General features: G+C 37.8%; 1 protein-coding gene across 3 annotated transcripts in view; it reads right to left on the bottom strand.

Annotated features, from left to right (window-relative positions):
- Positions 1-6,948: 6,948 nt before the first annotated feature.
- nhlrc2 (NHL repeat containing 2) overlaps positions 6,949-27,376 on the bottom strand; it is an 85,944-nt gene continuing 65,516 nt past the window's right edge. For all 3 annotated transcript variants that reach the window (XM_060842113.1, XM_060842114.1, XM_060842112.1), the window contains 4 exons: positions 20,214-20,336; positions 19,300-19,509; positions 15,381-15,591; positions 6,949-8,342 (listed from right to left, as the gene is read on the bottom strand). In XM_060842113.1, the coding sequence (XP_060698096.1) occupies positions 8,086-8,342; positions 15,381-15,591; positions 19,300-19,509; positions 20,214-20,336 (801 nt within the window). In that variant the 3' untranslated portion in view covers positions 6,949-8,085. The remainder of the gene's footprint in view (positions 8,343-15,380; positions 15,592-19,299; positions 19,510-20,213; positions 20,337-27,376) is intronic.

The raw sequence follows: 27,376 nt of genomic DNA, 5'->3' as shown, positions 1-27,376 counted from the left end.
CTATCCCATCCCCTGCCAAACTGGTTTATCGATTTTTAATCAGAGTAAGGCAGCCCTGGCATTCCCAAGTATGCTGTACCATTTGACTTACATGGGAAGGAGGCTGGGGGAGTGCATTGGGGTGGGGGAGGCTGGGTGGGTTACTATAACTTACACCTTCCTTCTCTTTGTTTCCCTGATTTCGTATCTCCAATTATTTGATTCCACTTGCTACACTTCTGAGCCAGTATCCTTCCTCAATAACGATCTTTCTACGAAATGTTTTATTGTCAGAGTTGCTATCTCAATCCTTTTCCATTTTGTCTGACTTCATGAAATGTTGAATATCTTGGAATGTTTGACTCCCAATCTTGGACATCATGCAGCATTTCTCTGTAATGGTTTCAGATTATTTACTTGTATTTGTGCAATTATTTTGTCTATTAAGTTACAAATACTTTGTGAATTGGATCAAGTGTCATAGAGTCATGGAGATGTACAGCACAGAAACAGACCTTTCAATCTAACTCGTCATGTTGACCAGAAATCCTAAATTAATCTAGTCCTATTTGCCAGCATTTGGCCCATACCCTCTAAACCCTTCCTATTCATACATCCATCCAGATGCCTGTTAAATGTTGCAATTGTACCAACCTCCACCATTTCCTCTGGCAACTTATTCCATACACACAACATCCTTTGCTTGAAAAAGTTGCTCCTTAGGTGCATTTTAAATCTTACCCCTCTCCCCCTAAATCTATGCCCTCTACTTCTGGATTCCCCCAAACCAGGGGAAAGACCTTGTCTAATTACCCTATCCATGCCTCTCATTATTTTATAAATGTCTATAAGGTCACCCCTCAGCCTCCAAAGCTCCAGGGAAAACAGCCCCAGCCTATTTAGAATCTCCCTATAGCTCAAACCCTCCGATCCTGGCAACATCCTTGTAAATCTTTTCTGAACCCTTTCAAGTTTCACAACATCCTTCCTAAAGGAGGGAGACCAGAATTGCCCACAGTATTCCAAAAGTGGCCGCAACATGACCTCCAAATTATTATACTCTGGCCAATAAAGGAAAGCATACTAAATGCCTTCTTCATTATCCTATCTACCCGAGACTCTATTTTCAAGGAAGTATGAACCTGCATTCCAAGGTCTCTTTGTTCAGCAGTATTCCCCAGGATCTTGCCATTAAATGTATAAGTCCTGCCCAGATTTGCTTTTCCAAAATGCAGCCCCTCACATTTATCTACATTGTCTTTAGTTTTAACTTATTTCTCTGACATTTGCGTTAATTTGTTGCATTATTATCATTAGACCATGTTCCTCCCTGTCGCACACTTTATCCAATCATCACACAGCTTTACTTGCTGTTTAAAGATACAAGTTTCCATTCTCCAAAACTTTCTTCCTCCTATTAGTTAAAAGTTTTATTCATAGCATGAGTTATTAGATTTGAGTGTGGCCTGGACTTTCCAACCAAGGAGTTGTGCATTGGGATCCTGTGGAATCCCCATTGTAACAGACTTCAAAGAAACTGCCCAGGAAACTGAAGATTCTGCTGTGTAAATCATCTCTGCTTGGAATCCTCAGAAAGACTCTGTTTAAATTGGAGAATTTAACTCTCATACTCCAAACGACCTAGCTCACACCATTTGCAATCCCTGAGTTTTAACAACCTCCTTCCCCCAATGTCAGACTCCCACTTACCTGCTCCCTTTCTCTGCTACTTTGCCCAATCCCACCCTTATCCTGCTCCAGACCAGACCCCTTCCCTTGCTGCCAGAATGAATCCCACTTTTCCAGGTCCAAACTCAATCTGCTCCACTCCTCTCCCAAACCCTTTTTCCCATGCAAAATTCTCTCACCCACTTCAACCTGCTCTAAACATTGGATCATTTACCTGAACACCTGGCATCCCACCCTGGCACACTACCAACCTGGCACTCCAAGCCCCCTACCCATTTGGCAAGGTGCCCATTAACTTCCTATTACCTTACGAAGGTACTGTTTGAAAGCAACTGTCAAAGTGGCTGTGATTCTGGATCTTTTAAATTTCAGAATTTATCAGCTGATTGCTGTGAAAAGAGGGCATCTTTGCTTTCTTCCGACAGTCTTGCACAGAGAGAGAACTGGCAGAATGGAAATCCGTCTCTACATTTCTGAAAGAGCTCTGATTGGTATCACGTTGCGGATACCTATAGAAATGTGGAGATCTTTTCTTATGTGAAAAGGAGTGGAATGGCACTCCTCAGATAATCTGGTTCACTGTTCCCTGTCTGGTTTAAGCAGAACCTGTTCTGCTCCCCCTTTTGCCAGTATGTCCAAAGCAGGATTCCTTTGTCACATGTTTTCTCCATTGATATGGATATAAGTATATATCAGAAACAAATTCATGTTTGTACAACCAGTGGGCAAATTTGACTCCTGTTGAAAAGTCAGAAAATATGCATGTCAGATGTCTGTTTTCGCATTTGGATACCGTGTCTGTTAGAAGCATACACTAGTAATAGTTACTGCTGTTTTGAGACAATTTTTCACTTTCAAAGTAATTTTGTATCAATCAATCTGATACTCCGTAATTAACGGAGGCCAACATGTAATACTGTAATAACTAAATCACAGTTTGTGAGAAGAACTCAATCAAGTAATATTGTAACAGCATGATCTTTGTTTAAAGGCCAAGGACAACCATGTTAGGTGGCAACTAATCCACCAATCCCAATCATTTAGCAATCAACTCAATGAGAGCTCATAGCCAAGTGTGGGCAGCCTTTTTGGTCTATGGGCAGGCCACAACAGTTGGTGTCTTCACTCACCAGAGGTTGGCAGCTTCTAGGTCCAAAGGCCACCAGTCTTGGGGGACCAAATGGTGAGACGTTGATTTTTCTTCAACTCTTTGCGGGTTGGAGGGAGTGGAGTTCAGGTGAATTAGAGTTATACGCAGGGATGGAGCTTTCACAGGGTATTCTCTTTCCTGTCCCATCAACACCTCAGACTTCTCCTAGATGGGAGAAATTAACCCAGTCCCCTGTCCAGCAGGCATGTTGCCCCGGTTTCCCAGTCAGAAAACTAACTGCCTTTCTTACCTACCAGGAAAGCATTTAAGTGGTAAATTGAAGGACTTAAGTGTCCATTAATTGACCACTTAAGGCCATTGGTGGTGGGTTGAGAAGATTGATCTTGAACCATTCACCCAGAAGGTCATTGGTGAGCCATGGCCAACTTACCCTATTGTTTGGAGATAGTAAGGACTGCAGATGCTGGAAGTCAGAGTCAATAAAATGTGTAGCTGGAAAAACACAGCAGATCCCAGCATTGGAGGAGCAGCAAAGTTGAGAATTAACATGTACATATAAAAGACTGACTTTTAAAATGATTAGAACAGCTGAAAAGTTGACAATCTTTTGTAATAATTACAGATTGGATGCCGAAGGCTTGTTGGTCACTTATGTTAATGCTACAATACAAAGTAGCAAAAATTGTTATTTACAAAAATAATTCAGATGTTTTTCTCTTTAAATTAGCAGTAGCAGATAAAGTTACCATTTCTAAACAAAAAAATCATTCAATTAAATTATCAATGATTAATTGTGTAGAGTGCAGACAACCTTAGACTATTTAGGCCAATGTATATTATATTTTGTACTTGTGGACTGATCTTAGCCGATACTTGCAAAAAATAAAGACAAAGCAAAATTTCCTTACAAATTACTTACTTTTTCCTCATATTGCAGCCTTGGTTTTCTGAGGACCGCTAAACATGGCTGAATGTGCTAGGAAATCACATGTAGGAGACATCCCCAAAAACTACCTCAACTAGTCCAGGGATTGAACTTGTGTTGTTAGCATTATTAAGCACAATACTCCAATATCTGAGATATCCAGTCCAGCTCATAATTTACTAATGATGCAATAAGAATAGATGCGGAGATCTCTCGTGTCTAGAACTTAAAAACCTCCATCTAGTGGTATAAGAGTGCAGATACATGTTAGTGTGCAGCACAGCATTGCAATGTCCAAATAAGGAATATACAATATTATACATTTAATATATTGTACATGTTAAATGCATGTCGCTTGTGCAATTAATAGTCTTGAAAATGCCAAGTAACTGGGTATACTGAATGAGAGAATCTTGGGTGTGACAACAAGAGAAGCAACCTTGCTAAATAATTTTCTACATTTCGAAATCACTATTTTGCATTTGAATCAAGAACAGATGTATTTCAAGGGTATGGAATTCTGATTAAAGAAGATGAACCCAACCAGGAATAAATATACGTGTGGGAAACTGGTAGGCTATTCACATATTCAACACCCGTTTCAGTTAATATTTACTACAAAAAAAAATCACTTTGGCCTAGTTCATGTTTTATTTTTTTCTCTGCTTTATGCAATTATTTAATATATCAACCATCAATATGGTGCATAATGGGCAAACCACATAACTACACTTCGGGTCTTTGAGTGGAGTGTTCTTGCAAAAAGTCATTGCCAATGATGTACTTTCAGTTTCCGACATACTAGTTCAATAAAAAAAGTCAAGTTTCCTTTTATTCTTTAATGGGACGTGAGTATCAAACTTACAAATTGGAAGCTGAAGTAGGCTATTCATAAGATCATGGCTGATGTGTTTGTGCTCTGAATTCCACATCCCCCATCTCTCCCCATTAACCTTTGATTCCCTTGCCTAACAAAGGTCTATCTAATTAAAAAATAATAAACAATCTTGCCCCCACAGCCAACCCGAGGCAGGGAGTTCCTAAGTCACACAACTCCCTTGGGAGAAAGAAAACACCCCTCATCTCTGTCCTATTAGGACAATGTCTAATTGTAAAATCATCCCTTAGTCCTGAACTCACCGAAAAGACCGACCTTTTCCTCTGTTATAATTCCAACACTTGTGATGAACAAATCAGAACTCAGACTGAAATCTGGTTTGATAGATTTTTTTGAAGGGGTTTTAATCAGGTAGTCTCACCCAAACATAAGCACACAATGCTTCAATTTGGTTTCAGGAGCAAAACAGAAGTTTATTATGCAAAGTAACTGAAGACAAAGTAGAATAAAACAAATTACTTACATATAACATGAGTTTAAATATTCTGAAATACTGTAAAATACAAACCCATTAATCCTACAGTACTCCTTTATATAGTACTCACGCCAGAGAGGGAATTCCCTGCTCTGTTACACACAAGGTTTGACTTAACCGATATTTCAATATCTGGTCTTGAGACTCTGATAGCCTCTTCCTGCAGACTTTATTTAACTGAGCATAGATTTGTTCAGCCTCAAATAATCCCTCTAGAGTTTTAACCAAATACTGGATTGGAACTTTGAACAGAATTCCTTATGCTGAGGTAACATAGTTTTAGAACTGTTCAGAAATATCTACTTAAGAACCGTTGTTTTACATATCCAGCTTTAGCCAAAACTTCTGCAAAATTTGCCAAAGAAATATCAAACCAAATATTACTTAGCATAGATCTGAACATATGAACAAGGAACAAGAACATGTGACTCGGCCTTTGAATATGTTTTCCCATTCAATAAGATCATGGCTGATCTGATTTGAACCATAATGCTGCATTCCCCCAAAGTTGTAGTTAATCAAGAATTTATCTATCTACCTTTGCCTTAAAACTATTGACAAGTTCTGCATCCACTGCCTTTTGAGGAAGGGATTTCAAAGACTCTCAACCCAGTGAGAGAAAACATGTTTCCTCATCTGTCTTAAATGGGCAACTTTTTATTTTTAAACTATGGCCCCTAGTTCTAGATACTTCCACAAGAGGAAGCATCCTTTTGACATCCACCCTGTCAGGTTTCCTCAGGATCTTATGTTTCAATCAAGTCACCTCTGACCCTTCTAAACCTCACTGGGTAAAGGCCTAATGTATTTAGCCTTTTTTCATAAGGCAGTCCTCTTATTTGAAATATTAGCAAGTAAACCTTGTCTGAACTATTTCCAATGGGTCAACATCCTTCCATAAGTACAGTAACTAGTATTAATGACCTGTAAACAAAACCACTCCTCTTTTGTATTTAATTCCAAGATATATTCACTTTGAACACAATGACACTCAGAAGGTCTCACATTTTGCAAGTGCATCATATTAGAAATGGCAGGACAATGACATGTTAATTCATTATTTTATAATACATCACTTAAAAGGTTTTGGCACTGTCACTAAAATTTACAATAAAATTTCCAGATTCTAATAATACTAGTTGTTAATCTATGTTTTTCTCTTGCTGACTAAAATTGAAAATCAAATGCTAGGGCCTGAAAAAAGAAGTAGAAAACACAAAATTCTCTTTCCCTCCATTCACCAAACTCTTCACTCAGTGAATTTTACTCAAAATATCTCTTCCCCCACCCCCTCATGCATCAAGTTATGTTGAATTAAATTTCCAGAAATATAGCCTTACCAGCTGAAGTTGTCTTCATTTGGATGCCAGCATTTCTTGCCTATTTCTAATTGCCCCTGAACTGAGTGACTTACCAGGTCAGAGAACACTTAATAGTAATTACTAGTTCATCATTTTATAAGTCTACACATCCCAAAGATTTTAGCACTGTCATATGTACAAAACCTAATTTAGTTTGAGACCAAGTAAATTTACTTCATGAGTATTTGCAGACTTGACAACAGAACTTCGCTTTTACATAAAAAGGTGATCAGCTTTATTGCTTCAATATACCCAGCATTAATGTAATAAATTTGTTCCGTGGAAAGAATTCTGAACATTTAGGTTTATTTGTTTCAACTTAAATATGAAGACACTTTTCTTTCAGGCAATGCAACAAAATGTATGCAAAATACAAGACTGAGACAAAATGTGCTTCAAACACAAGCAATATAAAAATGAACAGAAAGCACTGTATTCGCTTTGTTTTTAATTTGCAAAATTCAAATATCATAAGAATATAAAATTAATTATATATTGTCAAAAGGAGGTTTGACGGATCATAATCAGACTAAACTATATATTGTTTAGGCTTACAAATCATGCACTTTATTTTATCAGAATTCAAAGTGCTTTCTGCTTTCATTTATCAATGTTAACAGTTTTTTTTAGTATGCCATTATTCATAAACTGATTTAAATACATACAATATTTCTTTCATTTTCATCCAATTCATTTATTCATTGGTTGAAGCTTAAACAATAATAAACCTAAAAAAACATTTTTGTATTTATAAGCTTTTTAAGAAAATGATGTCAGCGCACTCAAGATTTTATTTGGTACTATATCACTCCAATTTTAAGCAACAGCTGTTTGCATTTTATAAGTAAGACTGCACTGATTACAACTATGAGACAGCACCAAGAATTCTTATTGTTCTAACCAGTTTCTATTGGTTGTTGGCTATACTTAAAAGCTCAACTGAGGATTGCAAAGCATTCTTTCATTTCTTGAGAATTTGGACAAAACTGCCTCAATTCTGGTTTAATGTGTTTTCCTTATTTTACCTGTATACTTCATTATATTTTTAAAAAATCCTTTCAGCAGGAAACTCTATTTGTTTCTATTTTAGAAGTATAATTGCCTTGTATGGATTTTCTTTTAATCTTAGTTAACTTTTTGTGAACATTGTGTTTAGCAAAGCAAATGGGGCCTGTGTTGAGGAATTGTATAATTTCAAATTACAGACAGTGTTGCCAACTTTAAGCTCTCTTGCTTAGGTAGTACAGCTAGCTGTAGAGTAAAGCTTCTTCAATTTGTTAAAAAATGTATCCCAACTATAACTGCAGGAGATTAATCTCTTTGTTTGGGATGTTACAGTACGTCCATTTCTGAACCCAGCCTTCTTTATGGCGCATGCAAAGTTTCCAATTTCAATGCCATTAATGCCAAGAGTTTTGCTATAACAGGTCAAAAATGAATGGGGATTAGGGTTGTACAAAGTCGCACCAAGATTTTCAAATTATCAGGTTGGGCTGGATTCAAACTTTGGAAACTATAAATAATCAAGAATTTATTAACCGGCTACACCATCTAAAATAATGTTTAATGAGATCTTTATGGTATAAAATGAAAAGATATATTTTTGTTTGATTTTACTATCTCCGAGATCATTCTTTAAAATATTTTTTAAAAGCTGAAACTGAGATTCACTTTTGAAATAGTACCTTGACAGATGCTGGAGAATTGTAATGGTTGTTGAAATGAAATTCCCTTCATTTGGCAACTATTGTCATTCTTTTTACAAAAATAGAGGCACACATCTATAGATAACAAAAGTGCATTTGTCTTTACTTGATCAGGAATGACAAAGAACACTCCAGGGTGATTTGCAAGATCAACAATTGTTCCACTGATCTTCTGTCCAGCAAATAGCCACTCATGCCCTGCAAATTGGAAAAAAAACAAAAATTGAAGTCTAAATTTAAAATTATGCTAGTTCATCAACATTATAAATCACTGGCCAAAACATACAATAGGAATTATATCACAATCAGTAATTGTGTTAGCCACTAAAAATCACTAAATAATCTAGAACTATAACAGGAAGTCTTGAACTAAACATATTCCCTTGCTCATCACCAATATCTTTCATTCCCTCAGCTCCTTTTGTTGCTTTTATACTTCAATTATTTATTGAATTAATTTCTATCCACCGCTAAGAATATATTCCTTCCTCTTTCTAAACAGAGTTTAGTATTGTAGGGTACCATCGACATGAAAGGAAAATGTTAACGTATATTTTAAAGAAAACATAAGAGGTTCAACAACTTGTGAAGCTAGGACATAGGAATGATTTTAAATAAACAGGACTTTGTGAGAAGACAACAGCAGGACTGTATTGTGAGATGATTAAACTGAATGATCAGAAGACCTTTTTCTGTCTTAAACTGGATTGTAATGTATTAATTTTATTTTGCTTTTTTTTAAGTATTTTTCTCATATTTTGATCTTTTTCTTTGAGTCATGGAGATGTACAGCACGGAAACAGACCCTTTAGTCCAACTTGTCCCTGCCACCCAGACATACTATCCTAATCGAGTCCCATTTGTCGGCATTTGGACCATATTCCTCTAAACCCTTCCTATTTACATACTCATCCAGATGCCTTTTAAACACTGTAATTGTACCAGCTTTCATCACTTCATCTGACAGCTCACTCCATATATGCACCACCTTCTGCGTGAAAAAGTTACCTCTTAGGTTCCTTTTATATATTTCCCCGTCACCCTAAACCTATGCCCTCTAATTCTGGATTCCTCCACCCCAAGGAAAATATCTTGTCTATTTACTCTATCGATGCCCGTCATGATTTTATAAACCTCTATGAAGTCACCCTCAACCTTAGACACTCCAGGGAAAACAGCCCCAGCCTATTCAGTGTCTCCCTATAACTCAAATCCTCCAACCCTGCAACATCTTGTAATTCTTTTCTGAACCCTTTCAAGTTTCACAATATAGTTCCAATCGGAAGAACAGAACTGCCTGCAAAATTCCAAAAGTGGCCTAACCAATGTCCTGTGCAGCCACAACATGACCTCCCAACTCCTATACTTAATGTACTGACCAATAAAGGAAAGCTTACCAAACACTTTCTTCACTATCCTATCTACCTGCAACTCTACTTTCAAGGAACTATGAACCTGCACTCCAAGGTCTCTTTGTTCAGCAACACTACCTAGGACCTTATCATTAAGTTTCCCAGTCCTGCTCTGATTTGCGTTTCCAAAATGCAGCACATCACATTTGTCTGAATTAAACTCTATCTGCCACTCCTCAGCACATTGGCCCATCTGATCAAGATCCCGTTGTACACTGAGGTAACCTTCTTCGCTGTCCACTACATCTCCAATTTTGGTGTCATCTGCAGACTTACTAACTATACCTCCTATTTTCACATCTAAATCTTATATATAAATGACGAAAAGTTGTCCACCCATCACTGATGCTTGTGGCACACCACAGGTCACAAGCCTCCAGTCTGAAAGACAACCCTCCAACACCACCTTCTGTATTCTACATCAATATAAAAGCTACGTAGGTAATAAATGTATTGCCTATATTCCATTTTAATGAACACTAAATATATTGATTTCAATATTCTGCAACTTGTAAAGTGCTTAAAATTAGGTTAGGATGAGGAGAAATTGTTTTAGTCAGAGGACTATGAAACTTTGGAATTCAGTAACATGCAGAGCTGTACAAAGTTAAAAATCACACAACACCAGGTTATAGTTGAAGAGGTTTATTTGGAAGCACTAGCTTTTGGAGTGCTTCTCCTTCATCAGGTGGTTGTGGAGTATAAGATCATAAGGCACAGAATTTATAGCAAAAAAGTTTAGTGTGATGTAACTGAAATTATATATTGAAAAAAGACCTGGATTGTTAAGTGTCTCATCTTTTAGAATGAACATGTTGGTTTCAATTCTTTTATATATAAATTGCAGAATGTTTTTAAAGTTGCATTCTCAAGTGAACTTTAACAATTGGTGTCATGTCGGCCCAGATAATGCATTTAAGGTGTGAGGTGCCCTGTGTGAGATTGTCTGTACCACAATGTTCAGACTGATTCTAATCTAAAAAAAGCGGATTTACAGAATCTTACATGGATTCATACAGTTTTTGAGCAAAATAAAATGTAATTCTGAAAGTACAAATTCACTCCACAAACTTATGCCTGTGCGTGCATGTGTGTGTGTGAGAGAGAGAGTGAGAGAGAGGTGAGGGTTATGAATATCTGTGAGATTGTGTGTATATGTGTGAGAGTGTAAAGGGGTATAAAATCTGTGAGAGGGTGCATGTGTGCGTGAGAGTGTGGGAGTGTATGTGTGAGCGTATGAGAGAGTGTCTGCGTGAGTGTATGGGTCTGTAGAAGTGTCTATCTATGTGTGTGCGTGTGTCTGTGTGTATGTGTGGGTGTGTGTGTGTGATGCAGTGGGGTTACCTGTAGTGTGATATGAACCCAAAATCCCGGTTGAGACTATCCCCATGGATACCGAACTTGGTTATCAACCTCTGCTTGGTCACTTTCCGTTGTTGCTTGTCCCGAAGTCCATCTTGCAGGACGGTCACCCGAAGGTCCAAGGACGAATGTCCTGGACCACTGAAGTGTTCTCTAACTGAGAAGGAGAACACTTCTCTCAGTTGGAGAACACTTCAGTGGTCCAGGACATTCGACCTCAGACTTTCGGGTGACCGTCCTTCAATGTGGACTTCAGTACAGGCAACAATGCAAAGTGACCGAGCAGATGCTGATAGCCAGGCTCGGTTCCCATGGGGATGGCCTCAATCGGGACCTTGGGTTCATGTCACACAACAGGTGATCCCACTGCACTACACACACAAACCCTCTTTTGTATGCTCACACATACACTCCAATGCACACATGCACCCTCTCACAGACTTATACTCCTTTACATTCACACTCACTCTCACAAACACTCGTAACCAACACACACACACACACACACACACACACACACACACACACACACACACACACACACACGTTTGATGGGGGAATTTGTACTTGTAGAATTAATTCTATTTTGCTCAAAAACTGCATGAATCCATGTGAGATTCCATAAATCTATTTTTTAGATTAGAATCAGTCTGAACATTGTGGCACAGATAGTTTCACACAGGGCATTATCTGGGCCGACATGACAAAAATTATTAAAGTTCACTTGAGAATGTAGCTTTAAAAAAATTCTGCGATTTACATATGAAAGAACTGAAACCAACATATTCATTCTAAAAGATGAGAGACTTGACAAACAATCCAGGTCTTTTTCAATATACAGTTTCAGTTACATCACACTGTAAACTTTTGCTATAAATTCTGTGCCTTATGATCTAATACTCCACAACCACCTGATGAAGGAGCAACGCTCCGAAAGCTAGTGCTTCCAATTACACCTTTTGGACTATAACCTGGGGTTGCATGATTTTTAACTTTGTACACTCCAGTCCAACATTGACATCTCCAAATCATGCAGAGCTGTGGAGGGTCAGTATTTGAATATGTTTAAGATAGAGATTGGTATATTTTTGATTATTGATGGTATTTTGGGAGAGATAGGAGCAAGAGTAGGCCACTCTACCCTTCAAGTCTGTTCTGCCATTCAATGGCTCACCTGATTTTAATCACAACTTTGCATTCCTGCATATCCTTGACAATCTGTCATCCACTTGGTAATCAGCAATTTACCTACCTTTGCCTTAAAATATTTAAAGATTCTGCAATCACTACCTTTTAAGAAAGAGAATTACAAAACTCTCAAACTCAAAAAATGTTTCCCTTTTTCTGTTTTAAATGGGCACCCCCTTATTTTTAAATTATGACCCCTAGTTCTAGATTCTTCCACAAGAATAAACATGCTTTCAGATTCACCTGGTCAAGTTGCGTCAGGATACTGTGTGTTTTCAATTAATGTGTTTTCACCGTGACTCTTAACTCCAAAACATATAGGCCTAGTTTGGCTTGCCTTTCCTCATAGGACAATCTGCTCATTTCAGGTAATAGTCCAGGAGACTTTGTCTGAATGGCTTCCAATGCATTAAAAACCTTTTTTAAACATGATGACCAGCACTGTACAGATGCTTCTCACCAATGGCCTGCATAACTGACTGGGGATGGGGTGGGTAAAAGGCATTGAGATGTTTGAACATTCATAATTGTATTGAATGATGTGGCAGGTTCAAAGGGCTGAATGGCCTACTCCTGATCCTATGTTCCAATGATTAGCCAGAGAGTAATAAATGATCTTGTACTGAAGGAGAGGAGGAAAGAAATGAATAACTAGCTCATCCACTTGTAGAATAATGTCTGAACTGAAGGGAAGCCTTCAAAGATCATAATTTCACCTGCAAATAAAGTAAGAGAAAAAAGGAATATGGAAATTTATGGAACAAACCCCAATTCCAGTTGAACTGAAAGAAAAGGAGCAAATACGTGAGCAAAACAGGACAAAACAGCAAAACTTGACTGTAGGAAGTATCATTATTAGACAAATGAGCCAGAGAAATGGCCTCTAATCTCATAACAACTGTTGGGGATCTGTTCGCCGAGCTGGGTGTTTTTGTTGCAAACGTTTCGTCCCCTTTCTAGGTGACACCCTCAGTGCTTGGGTGCCTCCTGCGAAGTGCTTCTGTGCTGATGAGAAAGGGGACGAAACGTTTGCAACAAAAACTCCCAGCTCGGCGAACAGAATCACAACAACGAGCACCCGAGCTACAAATCTTCTCACAAACTTTAAACAGCTGGGGAATTTAAGTTTGTTTTAATCTAATAAATGTGAAAACAAATGCTAGAATTGATGATAATGACCATGAAATTTCAGAATTTTTGTAGAAGTCCAGGTGGTTCACTAATATCATTTAGGGAAAGAAGTCTGCCATCCTTATCTATATGGTCTGTATGTGACACGACAACCACAACAATGTGATGTACTTGCCTAACAAGCCACGCAGCTGTTTAGAGATGAGCAATAAACATTGGCCATATCAATAACACCGACATCCCATGGATGAATAAAACTCTCCACAAAGAGTTTTAAATTTCAGAATCACTCATCAATTCTTCCTACATTTACTTCAACACTAGAGTTCTTTGAGAAAGAAACTGGGCAAAATGTCCTGAGCTTTTTCAGATTTTCTCTGTGTGACAAAAGACTATATTACAATTTTTTTTAGATACAGAGTATTTCATGATTCTCAGTCCTGATTTCTTGGCTGATCTGCATTCTTTGGTGTGGTTAATTATACCATCCTTTGCCAATCCCTTCCTCTGTTGTCCAACTCACTTTTATCTAGTTGATTGATGCCAGAGCATTTCCAATAGTGATTCTCTTTCTGCTCTGCATCATTTTTTCTAAGTTCCTCCAGGGATCTTTCCTTCTTTCCTCCTTATACCCAAATATATCTGCTTCACAATGACTTTATACAGACAAACAAGCAGCTTCCAACTGTATGCTGATGATACTTGATTCAACTCCTCCATCACCTCTTTTACTCCTTCATTGATTCTGGGCTATCAGGTTCTTTGATATTTAGCCTTGATAGAATTGCAACGATCAACATCATTAATTTTGTACCCATTCCATGATTCCCAAACAATGGTCAACCACATTAGCATGCAGATTATAACTAAAATGCCTGTTAGAATTATGTCTTATTAATGTCCAAATAATGTTTCAATGTCTAAGCCAAGTGACTTTCTACTTTAGCAATACAAACAAATGGAATATTTTTAAATATCTATACATTTAACCTAAGTTCTGGCACACAGTTTCCAGAGTTATCACAGAATGTGCATCATGGTTGTTACCATTATACAAGTTTCTTTTGTATCAGTTTCCTAACTTCGTGCTAACTACTTTTTATTTCTGTAGATATAAAATACCTGAAGTGATATCCTGTTCTAATCTTCTATGACTCTTCGAAAGGAATAATACTTTAATTTTTGAAGACTAACTCAACTTTGTCTTTTGTAATATTAAGGTGCAAAGTACTTCTGCATATTCAGGAAGACTTTGCATGATGGAAGCAGATAAACTGACACCCTGGAATTTGAAGTTCCCTTGTTCACTGCCAATGCTGAGATTTTGAAACATAAAATGGGGCAAGATTGTCAAGCTATGGGTGAATCCAATGTCCTTTCCTTCACTGATTTTATACTTTGATCTACTTTGATTACTTAGTTCTGTGATTGGACACAATGGTTTTCCAGTTTAGATCTGAAATCAACTTCAAAACTGATCTATGTGCAAACTATTTCAGTCGAAACAGAAAATACTGCAATTTTTTCACAGCCAAATGAATAGCTATTCCACAAAGGGCTAGCAAATCTTCTTGAAATTTTAGAACAAAAGATTTGTCCCTACAAAATTTATTATGTCTCAAAACAAAAATTAACAAGTGCAATATTTAATCCTAAAAAGTGATCAATGGGGCACACATTTAGATTAGATTAGATTTGATTACCTACAGTATGGAAACAGACTCTTTGGCTCAACTCGTCCATGCCGACCATAATCCCAAACTAAACTAGTTCCACCTGTCTACGTTTGACCCATATCCCCCCCAAACATTTCTTATTAACGTACTTATCCAAATGTCTTTTACATGTTGTAACTTTACCTGCATCCACCACTTCCCCTGGAAGTTCGTTTCATCTTTCACCTTAAAAATATGCCTTCTTGTTTTGAAATTTCCAACTCTAAAGAAAAGACACCTGCCATTCACATTATCTATGGCCCTCATGATTTTATAACTCTCTATAAGATCATCCTATGCTTCAGTTAAAAAGGTCCTAGTCTATCCAGCTTCTCCTTATAACTCAAACCTTCCATTCCAGGCAACATCCTGGTAGATCTCTTCTGAGCCTTCTCCTGTTTAATGTATTCATTTAAAATATATGTTACCTTCTGCAAAGAGTGCCCAGTAACTGGGTGCTCCTTCTGTGAGTTCTGCTCCTTCTGGTAGATCAATCTTCAGGCAGAACTGCACAGTCTGACCACAAGACACAACTAATGGAACCATTTGCAATGAATGCGCAGATTTTGGTAACCTAGAAATTTTCATCGGTTTTGTAGATTTGGAAGCATCCACAGCAACTGCAGCAGTGATTGCCAACTGTATAAAAATGAAACAAAAAATCCACTATTTTACATTAAGGTCTGTAATTTGATTGTCAAGAGTAATTTAACATTTCGTTACTTTATCACACATTTGTTGCTGGTTACAGTATCGAGAGGCTTTTACATTGACTGAAATTTTTAAAAACAAACAAATGGGAACAGAACAAGAACTCATTGTGGATTTGGGAAGTAAGAAATGGTGACTTCTTAACTAGGGACTCATGAAATGTTAATTCCAGTTTCAGGGATTTATACATGCCTGGTCTCAGAAATTAGGATATGTCAAACCTCTGTAAACTCTGGAAAAAAGGCCCACATAGGAATTCTCCAGAAAGAAGACAGAAGAAATGTAGTGTCAGGAAGAATCCTGGTGAAGCAAGCAGGAAGATATCAGTCAAAGATCTCTCCTAAGCAAAGTACAACAATTTCAGATGCATGACCTGAAGGATAATTATATGATTTCATTGAAATTATTTTGTTTAAAATTTTCAATAACAAAGTGCTGGATTTAATGCGAGACTATGTTAATCATATTTCTCGGTCTCTGAGCACAAGAGGCTAAAATCACCTATATCTTATTTTAGAGTGAGTGTTAAGTTGGGACTGGATATTGTTGGCTGATGAATGATAAATACATTGAGGTTTTGAACTCAGATTGAGTGAAAAACAAAACAGCAAAACAAAGTGAAATTCTGGGAGGAAAAATGCTTTGTTGAGTGAATATTTTGATCTAGAGTTGAAGTATTTGATGGCCTGAAGTGAAAGAAGGGCCATGCAGTCAGAAATAAGTGATGGAAATAATTTTAAGGATAAGTAATAGTGGTCAATTTTCACCTGCTGCCAGCCAGAAAGCTGGAGCTGTTCCTTTTTGAATCCATCAGAGAGAGATTTTGGACATTTACTCTTTAATTCAAATCAACACCAGGGAGATTTAGGGTCATGATGCACTGATGCTCAAATCCAAGATGAAGAAAAATTGTCAAGTTGGGAAATAGATTTTGGGCTGGGTGGAAGACTAAAGTAGGCAGTCAGTCTGATTTGAAATGACTGGTAGGAGCATCAAAGATGGGATTAGATGTGTGCCAATGCTGACTGCAGAAGCAAGAAGAAAGCAGTGTTGCAAAGTTTAAAACAGAGGACACTAAATGGGATTAGGGCTCAGTAACAAAATGCAAGAGACACTACCAAAAGGAGTAGGGTACTTTCATGCACAATTTTGAAACATTGTTTTGGAAGTGATTTAAGTTTTTAAATAGGTTTACATTGCCGATGACATTTTGAATTCTGTGCTTATCATTAATATAAAGAACACCTAATCTACATGAATTAAAAAAGTTTGAATGCAAAGCGTATATCCAGAATTTGATAGATACATTTAAGATGAGAGACACTGAAAGAGATCAAACTATTAACCCACAGACAGATGAATCAGATTGTGTAATGTCTGATCAAATAAAGTTATCGTTTTCTACCAAGCACAAAGGGAACTTTCCATGTACCAGGAAGAAACTGTGGGCGGCACGGTGGCACAGTGGTTAGCACTGCTGCCTCACAGCGCCTGTAGACCCGGGTTCAATTCCCGACTCAGGCGACTGACTGTGTGGAGTTTGCACGTTCTCCCCGTGTCTGCGTGGGTTTCCTCCGGGTGCTCCGGTTTCCTCCCACAGTCCAAAGATGTGCGGGTCAGGTGAATTGGCCAAGCTAAATTGCCCGTAGTGTTAGGTAAGGGGTAAATGTAGGGGTATGGGTGGGTTGCGCTTCGGCGGGTCGGTGTGGACTTGTTGGGCCGAAGGGCCTGTTTCCACACTGTAAGTCTAATCTAAAAAAAAATCTACTTATTAGATCATATTTTGGGATATTCTCTTTCTCCCTCTCATTAGAATTAGCTAAAACTCCTTTATTTTAAGATTAAAGGATTAAAATTATTTGAAATAACAGCCTGCTGTTTAAGTGGAGTTTTTTTTTCCCCAATGGTTTAGTTTTCTTTTGGTTTCTTAGATATGGCTTCTGCACAGTTGAGAGTTCTGATCCTTGCTTTGATTACTGGATCAGGGTAATTGTATATTTTATTGGGATCACTTTTCTCCTGCCAATCTGATGGAGCTAATCGTCATCATACTTTTAGTCTTTCACAAAATGCACTTCAGCAATCCAAAGGTGGTCCCTATTGTGACCAGTTCCATTTCTGTGCTGACAGAACCAGTACTCAGTAAACACTAACATTCTGGGGACAACTCAAGGAGGTTGTTACTGTCAAGTCCCACTGCTGATTACTACACTGACTGTTCCAAAATATCAGTTGCATTCAATTTTGCCTAGAAACAAGGGTAGGGCTTGTTTGAAGGTTTTCAATAGCTCACTTAACACAGTTCAAAGGTCACTAGAGATAAATTCTGTCATCATAATTAGTCAAAAAAGATAGATATAGAAGCAAACCTCATGCAGAAAAAAAATCTATTTAGCTGGGCTTCTAAAAAGGCAACTGAACAACAATGAATCTATATAGTAGGGGACTCTGTAAGAAGTCACGAGCAGTTGGATAGTTCTGTGCTGTTTGAATTCAGCAAGAAGCTATAGGAATTAGTAGGCAGCTATGGAATCAGGAATCTGCTTCAGAAAAATGCTGCGATACAGCAGATATTGGAGTTTGAACGTTCACAAGTAATAACTGCTTGGTACAACATAGCAAGGTTAAAGCACAAAAGACCGAATCCAAGGAAGTGTGCTTCCAGGAAAGGAATGTAAACCACTAGAAATACAGAAATTGTTAAGGCAGTCCGTGATGGAATAATTCTGAGGATGCTTCATGGCTATGTCATCAAAGATTCCTGATCCCTTGAGATGTTCCAATGAGATTCGATTACCCACAGTGCCACTAATATATAGAGCAGGAAGGTTGCTAAAAAATCCATAGAAGACAAGGGGTAGCATGGTGACTCAGGGAGGTTAGCACTGCTGCCTCAAAGCGCCAAGGACCCAAGTTTGATTCCACCCTGGGCAACTGTCTGTGTGGAGTTTGCACGTTCTCCCAGTGTCTGCGTGGGTTTCCTCCGGGTGCTCCTGTTTCCTCCCACAGTCCAAATATGCATAGGTTATGTGGATTGACCATGCTAAAATTGCTCATAATGTCCACGGATGTGAAGGCTAGGTGGGTTAGCCATGGGAAATGCAAGATGACAGGGATAGGGTAGAGGGGTGGGTGTTGGTGGAATGTTCTTCGGAGGGTCGGTGTTAACTTGATTGGCTGAATAGCCTGCTTCCACTCTGTAGGGATTCCATGATTTATTTATTGCTTTAGCTGTATGATATTTTCTGTGGGGTATTCAATCATAATTTATATGTTATTCATATTTGTCTCATATTAATCTTGGGATGTCAGAATATAAATTCCATTTGGCATGACACAATTTAAATCTTGTTATCTCAATAATATTTCCATGTTTGTTTGAGTAGGTTTTATTTGTACTAGACTTGCTAGTCTTTGTTGACTAAACAAATCTGGCTAACTTGCTTTTTGTACAAATCTAGATATCTGTATAATTAGCCATATTATTACTCTGGTTAAATAAAAAAGAATGTGAGGGAGTGGGACTAAAGAGAGATTGGTGCATCCCTCCAACCTTGGTCTAACACTGCAAAATTGTTTAATTACAAACTTATGTTACATTATTTACTGTAATTGGTGAAAGAAAATGTAACTTACCACAGAGACTGTCTGCATTTCCAAATCAAGCACTTTGACATTGTGATTGTTTGTGTCCACTACATATAGCACATCCCCATGTTCACCAACACATACACCTCCTGGTTCATTGAATGTAACTTGGTTGAATTTAGCACCAATTACAGTGTCTGGTTTGCCAGTTCCTGCTAGTGTAGTACATTGTTTTGTTTTCGGGTCTATTACTTTGATCTGAGAAACAAGTAAATATTTCAGTCCCATAGTAAATGAAAACAATCAGAATCTTAAACTCTGCTTTAATTCTCTTAATAAGATATTTCATAGCTTAAAATAATCACTGCAAGTATGGGAATGCTAAGGACCCAACATTCTAAAAAAGTGCCCTTACAAAATATATCCATGAAAGTTGGTGTGCTACATTTAAAATACCAATTGTGAATATTTGAGATATTTGTGAACATAACAGATGACAATAAAAATACTTGTACAGCTCTTTAATAGGAAACATGTTTAATATAGGCAGTTAAATCATACACAGTCAGTAATAAAGCCATAGTCTGTGATAATTTGTTTTCAAGATATTAAACCTATTTAATTTGCCCTATTTCTTAATCTCATGAATTAGGTATTTACATTTCCCTTTTTACTTGGCATTAATATTGTTTTCCCTATTGAATTAGAAATGTAAATTCAGATTATCAGTGAGAGCATAAATTAAACTAAGAAATAGATTACATTTAGAATTATTTTCATTTTATAGATAAAGTTAAATGATTTCATATAGATATAGTTCCCATTTATAAGGCACTAATTAGATGCTCTGTTTAAATCTAAATAGCTTAATCATAGCTGAACTTATCTCTCAAGTTTGAAATCAAATATTGAAACAAGTAATTGTTATTTTAGTTTTACATTAGACAAAAAAAATCAGTTACCTTATGATTATAAGAGTCTGCTACATACAGCAGACTCCTCTTTTCATTCCAAGCCACTCCAAGAGGGTGCTGTAACTTTGCATTTATTCCAATACCATCCAAGTCTCCAAAAGCAAAGAGATTCTGCAAAATTATATTTAAAAAAATTTACATAGCAGTTAATGGCTTAAAATTGGAGGAAAGATCTGGACTTCAGATATAATGCAATTGCAGGGAAAAAAGACGACACCCGAAAAGTAATTCTTCTGGCAGATCCAAGTATTACTTTGAGGCCTATGCATATCCTAATGAGGGCCTTAACTCAGGTCTTGGGTCTCTAAGAAAAACTGGGCTCTCTGCAGCAGGACAAATACAGACCTCCTCAGATTTTCCCCAGGATGAATGCATTGTAGCCAGTAAATGACATCAAAAATGGAGAGTTAATTTAAAGGCCATGTGGTGTGCATAAGTAAATCTATTCTCCTTCCCATCCCAAGGAACTCTGATGGTCATTGCAGGAGCCAACTAAACATCCTTTCATCTTTATTCACACATTCCTTATAATTCCACAGTTTTATGGTACTTACTGACGGTTCATGAGTGGCAAGTAGAAATTCACTTTTGGAGATTATCCAGTTGCTTGTGGAAGCTGCTTTTATGAAATTATTAACATAAAGTTTTGACCAATTCTGAATTATATTTTAACATTGACAGAACAACCTCAGTTATCCAAACATCAATTATCCGAACAAGATCTCAAGGTCCCATAAAAACGCTATCCGAACTCTCAGTTATACGAACAAAATACTCCCCGCTTATCTCATTTGGATAATCAAGGTTGTTCTGTATAAGCTGCTCCAATCCTTTTAACTTCTACCTTACCATTACCCAATTTGTAGTCTCTTTATTGAGATGGGGACAGACAAAAACTCTGCTCGGAGGCTGAGCAAATTGTAAGAGTGAGCTTTAAGGTACTTAAGATTTTTTTTTCTTTCTACACTGCTTTACACTAAACTGTCTTCAATTATCAAATTTAGTTTTATGCTTCAGAGGCAAGTTCCTTTCAAAGTATTTACAAAATCATCTACTAAGAACACACTACCTTAGATCTGATATTTTTGTGATATATTTAACATAGTTTTCCATCCTATACCTGAAATAAACCTGAGAAATGACTCTCCAGGTCGAGACATATGACTGAATCAGTACCAAGTGTAAAACATTAATAGTACACTGCAAGGTAAACCTTTCACACCACTTCAGCATGACGGCATAAGAGAGTATCATCAAACCACCTTTTGTTCACTGTAATCAACATTCTAGACCTTGAGAAGAAATGAGAGTGCAATTGTAATCATATCAGGCCATTATCAGCACTGATTTTGAACAAACTTGTACTAAGTTAAAACAGGCAGTTTGACAATTTTATTTTCTTAGGTGTCCATTGATAAACACATCCATAAAAATGAGTGAAGATTGCTCACTAACAGGACATTTAATTTAGTCTCAAAACATATTTAAAACTAACATTAGACAAAGTTAACTAGATTTCAGTTGTTCTGTCGATAAGTTTAATTCTAACTGATTAGCACTAAAATTAAAATAACATTTAGAAATTATAAGGTGTAACATGACTATGTGAAATTGAAATGATTGTCAAAGCTATTGAATATTTACATTTAAATAATTATTCACCATATTAAGTTCTAAGATATAAAATAAAAGAAAACCCAAGATTCTGACAGAACTCATAGCAAGCAACTGTACATAAGCCATTTAAATAAGTTCTTATCCACTGTATAATAATTTATTTCTTCAGTTAAAGTATTCAAGAGAACAATTTTTGAATTAATTTTAAAATGAGATCTATTGTATAATGGATAAATTAGGACAAGATAGAAGAAATTATTTTCTAGGGATGGTTAGATGTACAACTCTCTACAATGGAGTCCCTAAACCCTGAAGATGAAATTTGATAGATCCTTGAATGTTCAAGCAGGCAGAGACTAGAAGAATCAACTGGAATTCATAATGGCGTAGACTTGATAAGTAAAGGGCCAGTCTTAAAAACAATTATGATGAGCTACAATATTTACCAATTTACCTGGCTTCAGTTTTTACCTTTCAAACACTAGCCTGTAACAGCAGGTTAAATTGCAGAGGCTAATTTTCAGTTAACTCCACTTATATCTAGGCTTACAGGATTGAATTTTATTAAAAATTATTTAAGTGTCAATTTTGGGAAATTTCATGGAGGATGGGGTCGGGGAATCCAGAACTAGAGGGCATAGGTTTAGGGTGAGAGGGGAAAAATATAAAAGATACCCAAGGGGCAATTTTTTCACACAGAGGTTGGTACGGGTATGGAATGAGCTGCCAGAGGAAGTGGTGGAGGCTGGTACAATTGCAACATTTAAGAGGCATTTGGATGGGTATATGAATAGGAAGGGTTTGGCAGGATATGGGCTGGGTGCTGGCAGGTGGGACTAGATTGGGTCGGGATATCTGGTCGGCATGGACAGGTTGGACTGAAGGGTCTGTTTCCATGCTGTACATCTCTGTGACTCTATGTCCCTCTATGGGCCCTAGCAAGTTTTCTACACAGCTCACCTCTTATGCATACACCATGCCTCTATGGTGCTGCACTCCACTATCGTATGATCACCAGCAGAACTATTGCCAGTGCTGGGACTACCTGTGATTTCTCACACCAGCACCATATTTGCAGTCCAGCTGCTGAACAACTCAATCTACTAACCAGAGATAGCCCTTCACACTCTGCAAAGAGAGGGGGAAATGAAAAAGAAAATTTTCTGAGGGTACATAGGTGACACTTCACTGCAAATACAAGCTCAATTGTCTGACTTACTGTAATTGGAACTGCAGCTACATGACACAAGTGTTACATGCTGTACATTCTTTGTACCATAAGATACATAGGACCCTGACAAAAGTAGTGTGACTCTTTTACTAATATCCAGGGCAGCACACCATCTTTTCTATGTTCACTGTGGGAGAATCACAGGCTGGAATGCCTTCAAACAAATGAAAACATTAAATCTTTTTAAACAACAGTGCAAGCGAAGGATTAAAAAAAAGCCCAAAAAGCAGCATTTGTTTCAGGGAAGAAAGGAGGACTCCAAGGCTTTTGGGTAACAACAAATTTACAGTCAACAAATGCACTCATCTCACATCTATTAGCAATAGATGTCAATTGACTCCTATCTGTCTCGTTGCATCCAACAGTGACGCAATCTATCGTGGTGAAGGTGATGTTCTTCCAACTCAATTTTCCCCTGGAAGACTTTTGCTGCTCTCCCAGCTTTTCAGCATCTGTCTCATTCTCTGTTTGCCTGGTCCAGTTATGCAGAGCATAGCTTGTTAGGATTATTCAACATGCTAGGGAATAAACTGCAAGATCCCCTAGACAAATTGAAGAATCAGAACCTCACTTTCTGGAGGCCCATAATCTGCATTGTATCAACACTTGACCTCAGTCAGGGATCGGGTAATGGCATCATCAGACATGGCTGCTGAGGGCAGCCCTTGTCTCCCAGTAACCACTCTTGTTAGGAATAGGACAGTTCCTCAGGAGAGGCATCGTGGCAGCTTTCAGGATACCTGGTGCACACTAAGATGTAATGAACCAATCATAGAATCCCGACAGTGTGGAAACAGGCCATTTGGCCCAACAAGTCCATACTGACCCTCTGAAGAGTAACCCACCCAGACCCATTCCCTTACCCTATTACTTTACATTTCCCCTGACTAATGTACCTAACCTACACAGCCCTGAAACTATGGGCAATGTAAAAGGCCAATTCACCTCACCTGCACATCTTTGGACTGTGGTCGGAAACCGGAGCACCAGGAGAAAACCCACGCAGACACATATGGAGAATGTGAAAACTCCTCGTACAGTTGCTGAATAGAAGGCTTCTCTATTACTAAAATCTATTACATTACAGTGCTCTCAATGCAACACGTGTTGAGATTATAGCACCCTGCATCTACGTTAGCGAAGCCAAATGCCCAGGCTGCAGCACTAACCTTATGGAAATGTGATGAAGCAGTGTGATCTGGCACAAATTGCATAGGTAACAGTCTTGATGCATTGCAGGTTGAAGACTGAGAGGTCCCACCCTGGTCCCCAGTGGATCCTGAGAAGCAGCCAGTTGAATAAAAATTTGCCTGTGTTTGCCAACACTATGAAGCACATGCAGTTGACTGCCACAGACACAATCTTTGCAAATACTTCATGCAGTTGGCTTCTTGCTACTCGCTAATGAGATTCTCATCTTGTCGCTGAAATCTGGGATTGAAAATTGGACTTTTGTTTCTTGACGCTGCAAATCTAATTTTTCCAATCTTGCCATTTCCTACTTTGTTCAGGGGTTATACCCATAGCTACTGTAAACTAAATAAGCTAGTTGGCTAAATGATTCCTTGAGAAACGTGTAATTCAAAACAGTCTGCAACAGTAATAAAAGAGACGGCCTGGGAACTGCCTTACACACATGCATTCTTAAATAAGGCCTGGCAGAGTGATATTTTTAAGCACAAGGATCTTATGATCATCAATTCAAAACATTCTGACATAGTCAAATTCAAATTTCAAGCTATAGTTAAACTGGTGAAGAAACAGACTAATCTGAGGGTTAGCGCCTTTCATGAATCTGTGTCGTTAACTAGATTTTTCACTAATAAAAGACTATAAAGCAAATTAGCTGCAATTTGACTGTGCAAATTAATTTTAAAAACTTAATCTAGCACTTATTAAAAGATCAATGCAATATTTCAATCCAATAAACGGTCATTGTAGTTCAATATCCTGTGGTGAAGTTCTTCAATTTTGCTGTTAGCTTTCAGACTTCCCCAATTGCCTTGACAATTATTTGTTTGGTTAATTTTAGACTCGTAATGGTTATGAAAGCAAATTGAGCCATCAAGATTATACTTCCATTGTATAGTTGTCCAGCTATGCTGGAACATCTACTAGGTATGATGCTTAATGCAAGAAGGCTAGATTTTACTTGTCCTTGATTGCTCTACCTTAAATGTGTGAAATTATCCACAGCATTGAATGGAAGGCACAAAATACCTCCTTGCTTTTTCCAAAAAACAAAAGAATGGATACTTATTTGCAGATGATTCTATAGAAATTTAGTTAGAAAAAGACTTGCCAAGGAGGATAGCTTGACAACCTAAATTATTGAAAAGGCCACAGCTATGTGAAGAATCAAGTCTTGATGGTTGATCTAATCTAATCATAATACATAATCTACTTGTCATAACTTGTATATCCTGGTGGGTTCTGCCACAGCAGCATAAAAAGGAATCTTTCCTTGCTTATCTCCTTCACAACTATGTCAACATCTGTCTAAACTCGTTTCGAGTTTGAAATGTTCCATAAATACCATGTTTGAAGGTAGGAACCTGTCATCAGGTTGAGAGGGGAGACAGAAGTTGCTGTTGTACCTTACAGACTGCATTGTGTTTCAAATAACCCTATGACATCAACATACTGGGTCAACAGAGATCACTGAGCAAGCAATTCAGATGCAGAAGTGGATTTGAAATGTAGAAATACAGCCATCAGATCAAGAATTTGGGTACAATGTTTTGCATGAATTTTGCATTTTTGAGACAGATTTTAAAGAGGAGTCTGACTCCCGTGTTCAATCACACAAATCGATCTTTATCTGGAGCTCCTTTACCACACGTATGGGCGAGGCCAGAGATCGTTCTAAATCTGGCTTTCATCTGGGGCCCAGTTGCCTTCTTTATTATAACTCCGATTGAGAGGTTAGTGAAACTCTAACTTTCCCAGTAAAGTACAGGATATTTATACACATTGCATTACAATGGTTACATACAATATTGACATCAGTGTTTGCCACATCCCCTCTGAACTACACATCCAATTCTGTGAATACACGATCACCACCTGTCCTTGGGTTCCTAGGATTATTGACCACATTCCAACACGGATTATTATATCCATTCCTAGATATTTGCCAGCTGCATTACGTACTTGCTTATTACTACTGGCTTTTCAAATTGGTTATGAAATTCATATCAGGAAATTCGACGTTTCGGGCATAAGCCATTCATCAGGAAGGGCCCGAAACGTCGAATTTCCTGTTCCTTGGATGCTGCCTGACCTGCTGCGCTTTTCAGCTCTGATCTCCAGCATCTGCAGACCTCACTTTTTCCTATGAAATTCATATCCCTTGCTGATCTTAGTACAAAAGGTTAGAAAGGATGTGAATTTTTACCAATTGTTATAATATTTGTAATTTCAGCTCTAACATAAAGTAACCAATAAAATTATACATAGTTAAACTTAATACTGTGACTAAGCTAACCATTTTGCAAACAGCTTCCCTCTTATCCTTAGTACCAAGATGGCCTAAATCTTATGATCATTGACCTAAGTAATAATGCATGTTTTCCCAACTTTCTTCTGCCTACTTTCCCAATTTTTTTTAACCAATTGCTCATTGTCATGTCCAATTAACCTTTAATGATTAACCCTTAGTGGAATGTTTTGAAGATATCATTTTGACCCTATCACAATGTCCAACCTGTAATAAGTCCTTACATAAGCCCTGGGACCCTCCAACCACATGGCAGCAATGTGGCTTTCACCAGTTTCCTCATTTCCCCTCCCCCAACCTTATCCTAGATCCAATCTCTCAACACGGCACCATCCTATTGACCTGTCCATCTTCCTTCCCACCTATCCGCTCCACCCTCCTCTTTGACCTGTCAACATTATCCCCACCTCCATCTACCTATCGCACTCTCAGCTACCTTTCTCCCAGCTCCACCACCTCCCATTTAACTCTGTACCCTCATGGCTCACAAGCCTCATTCCTGATGAAGGGCTTTTGCCTGATACATCGATTCTCCTGCTCCTCAGATGCTGCCTGACCTACTGTGCTTTTCCAGTACCCCACACTCTATTTACATTAGCATGTTCATTTTGTTCTATTATTGCAAGTTGATTATATATATGATAAAGTTTAAGATCGGTTCATGCTTAACCGTAGAAAGATTATTCTCCAGCTGTTCTTTCATTTTTACCCATCTTGTGGATATTTCTTCAGTATTTTTTGCCTTCTTCTCACCAACACCCAAAAGTCAGCTTCTCTTGAATTATGTGAGATTATTTAAACTAT

Source organism: Hemiscyllium ocellatum, chromosome 22, assembly GCF_020745735.1.
Source record: "Hemiscyllium ocellatum isolate sHemOce1 chromosome 22, sHemOce1.pat.X.cur, whole genome shotgun sequence".
Lineage (NCBI taxonomy): Eukaryota > Metazoa > Chordata > Chondrichthyes > Orectolobiformes > Hemiscylliidae > Hemiscyllium > Hemiscyllium ocellatum.
This window is presented reverse-complemented; position numbering and strand designations above follow the sequence as displayed.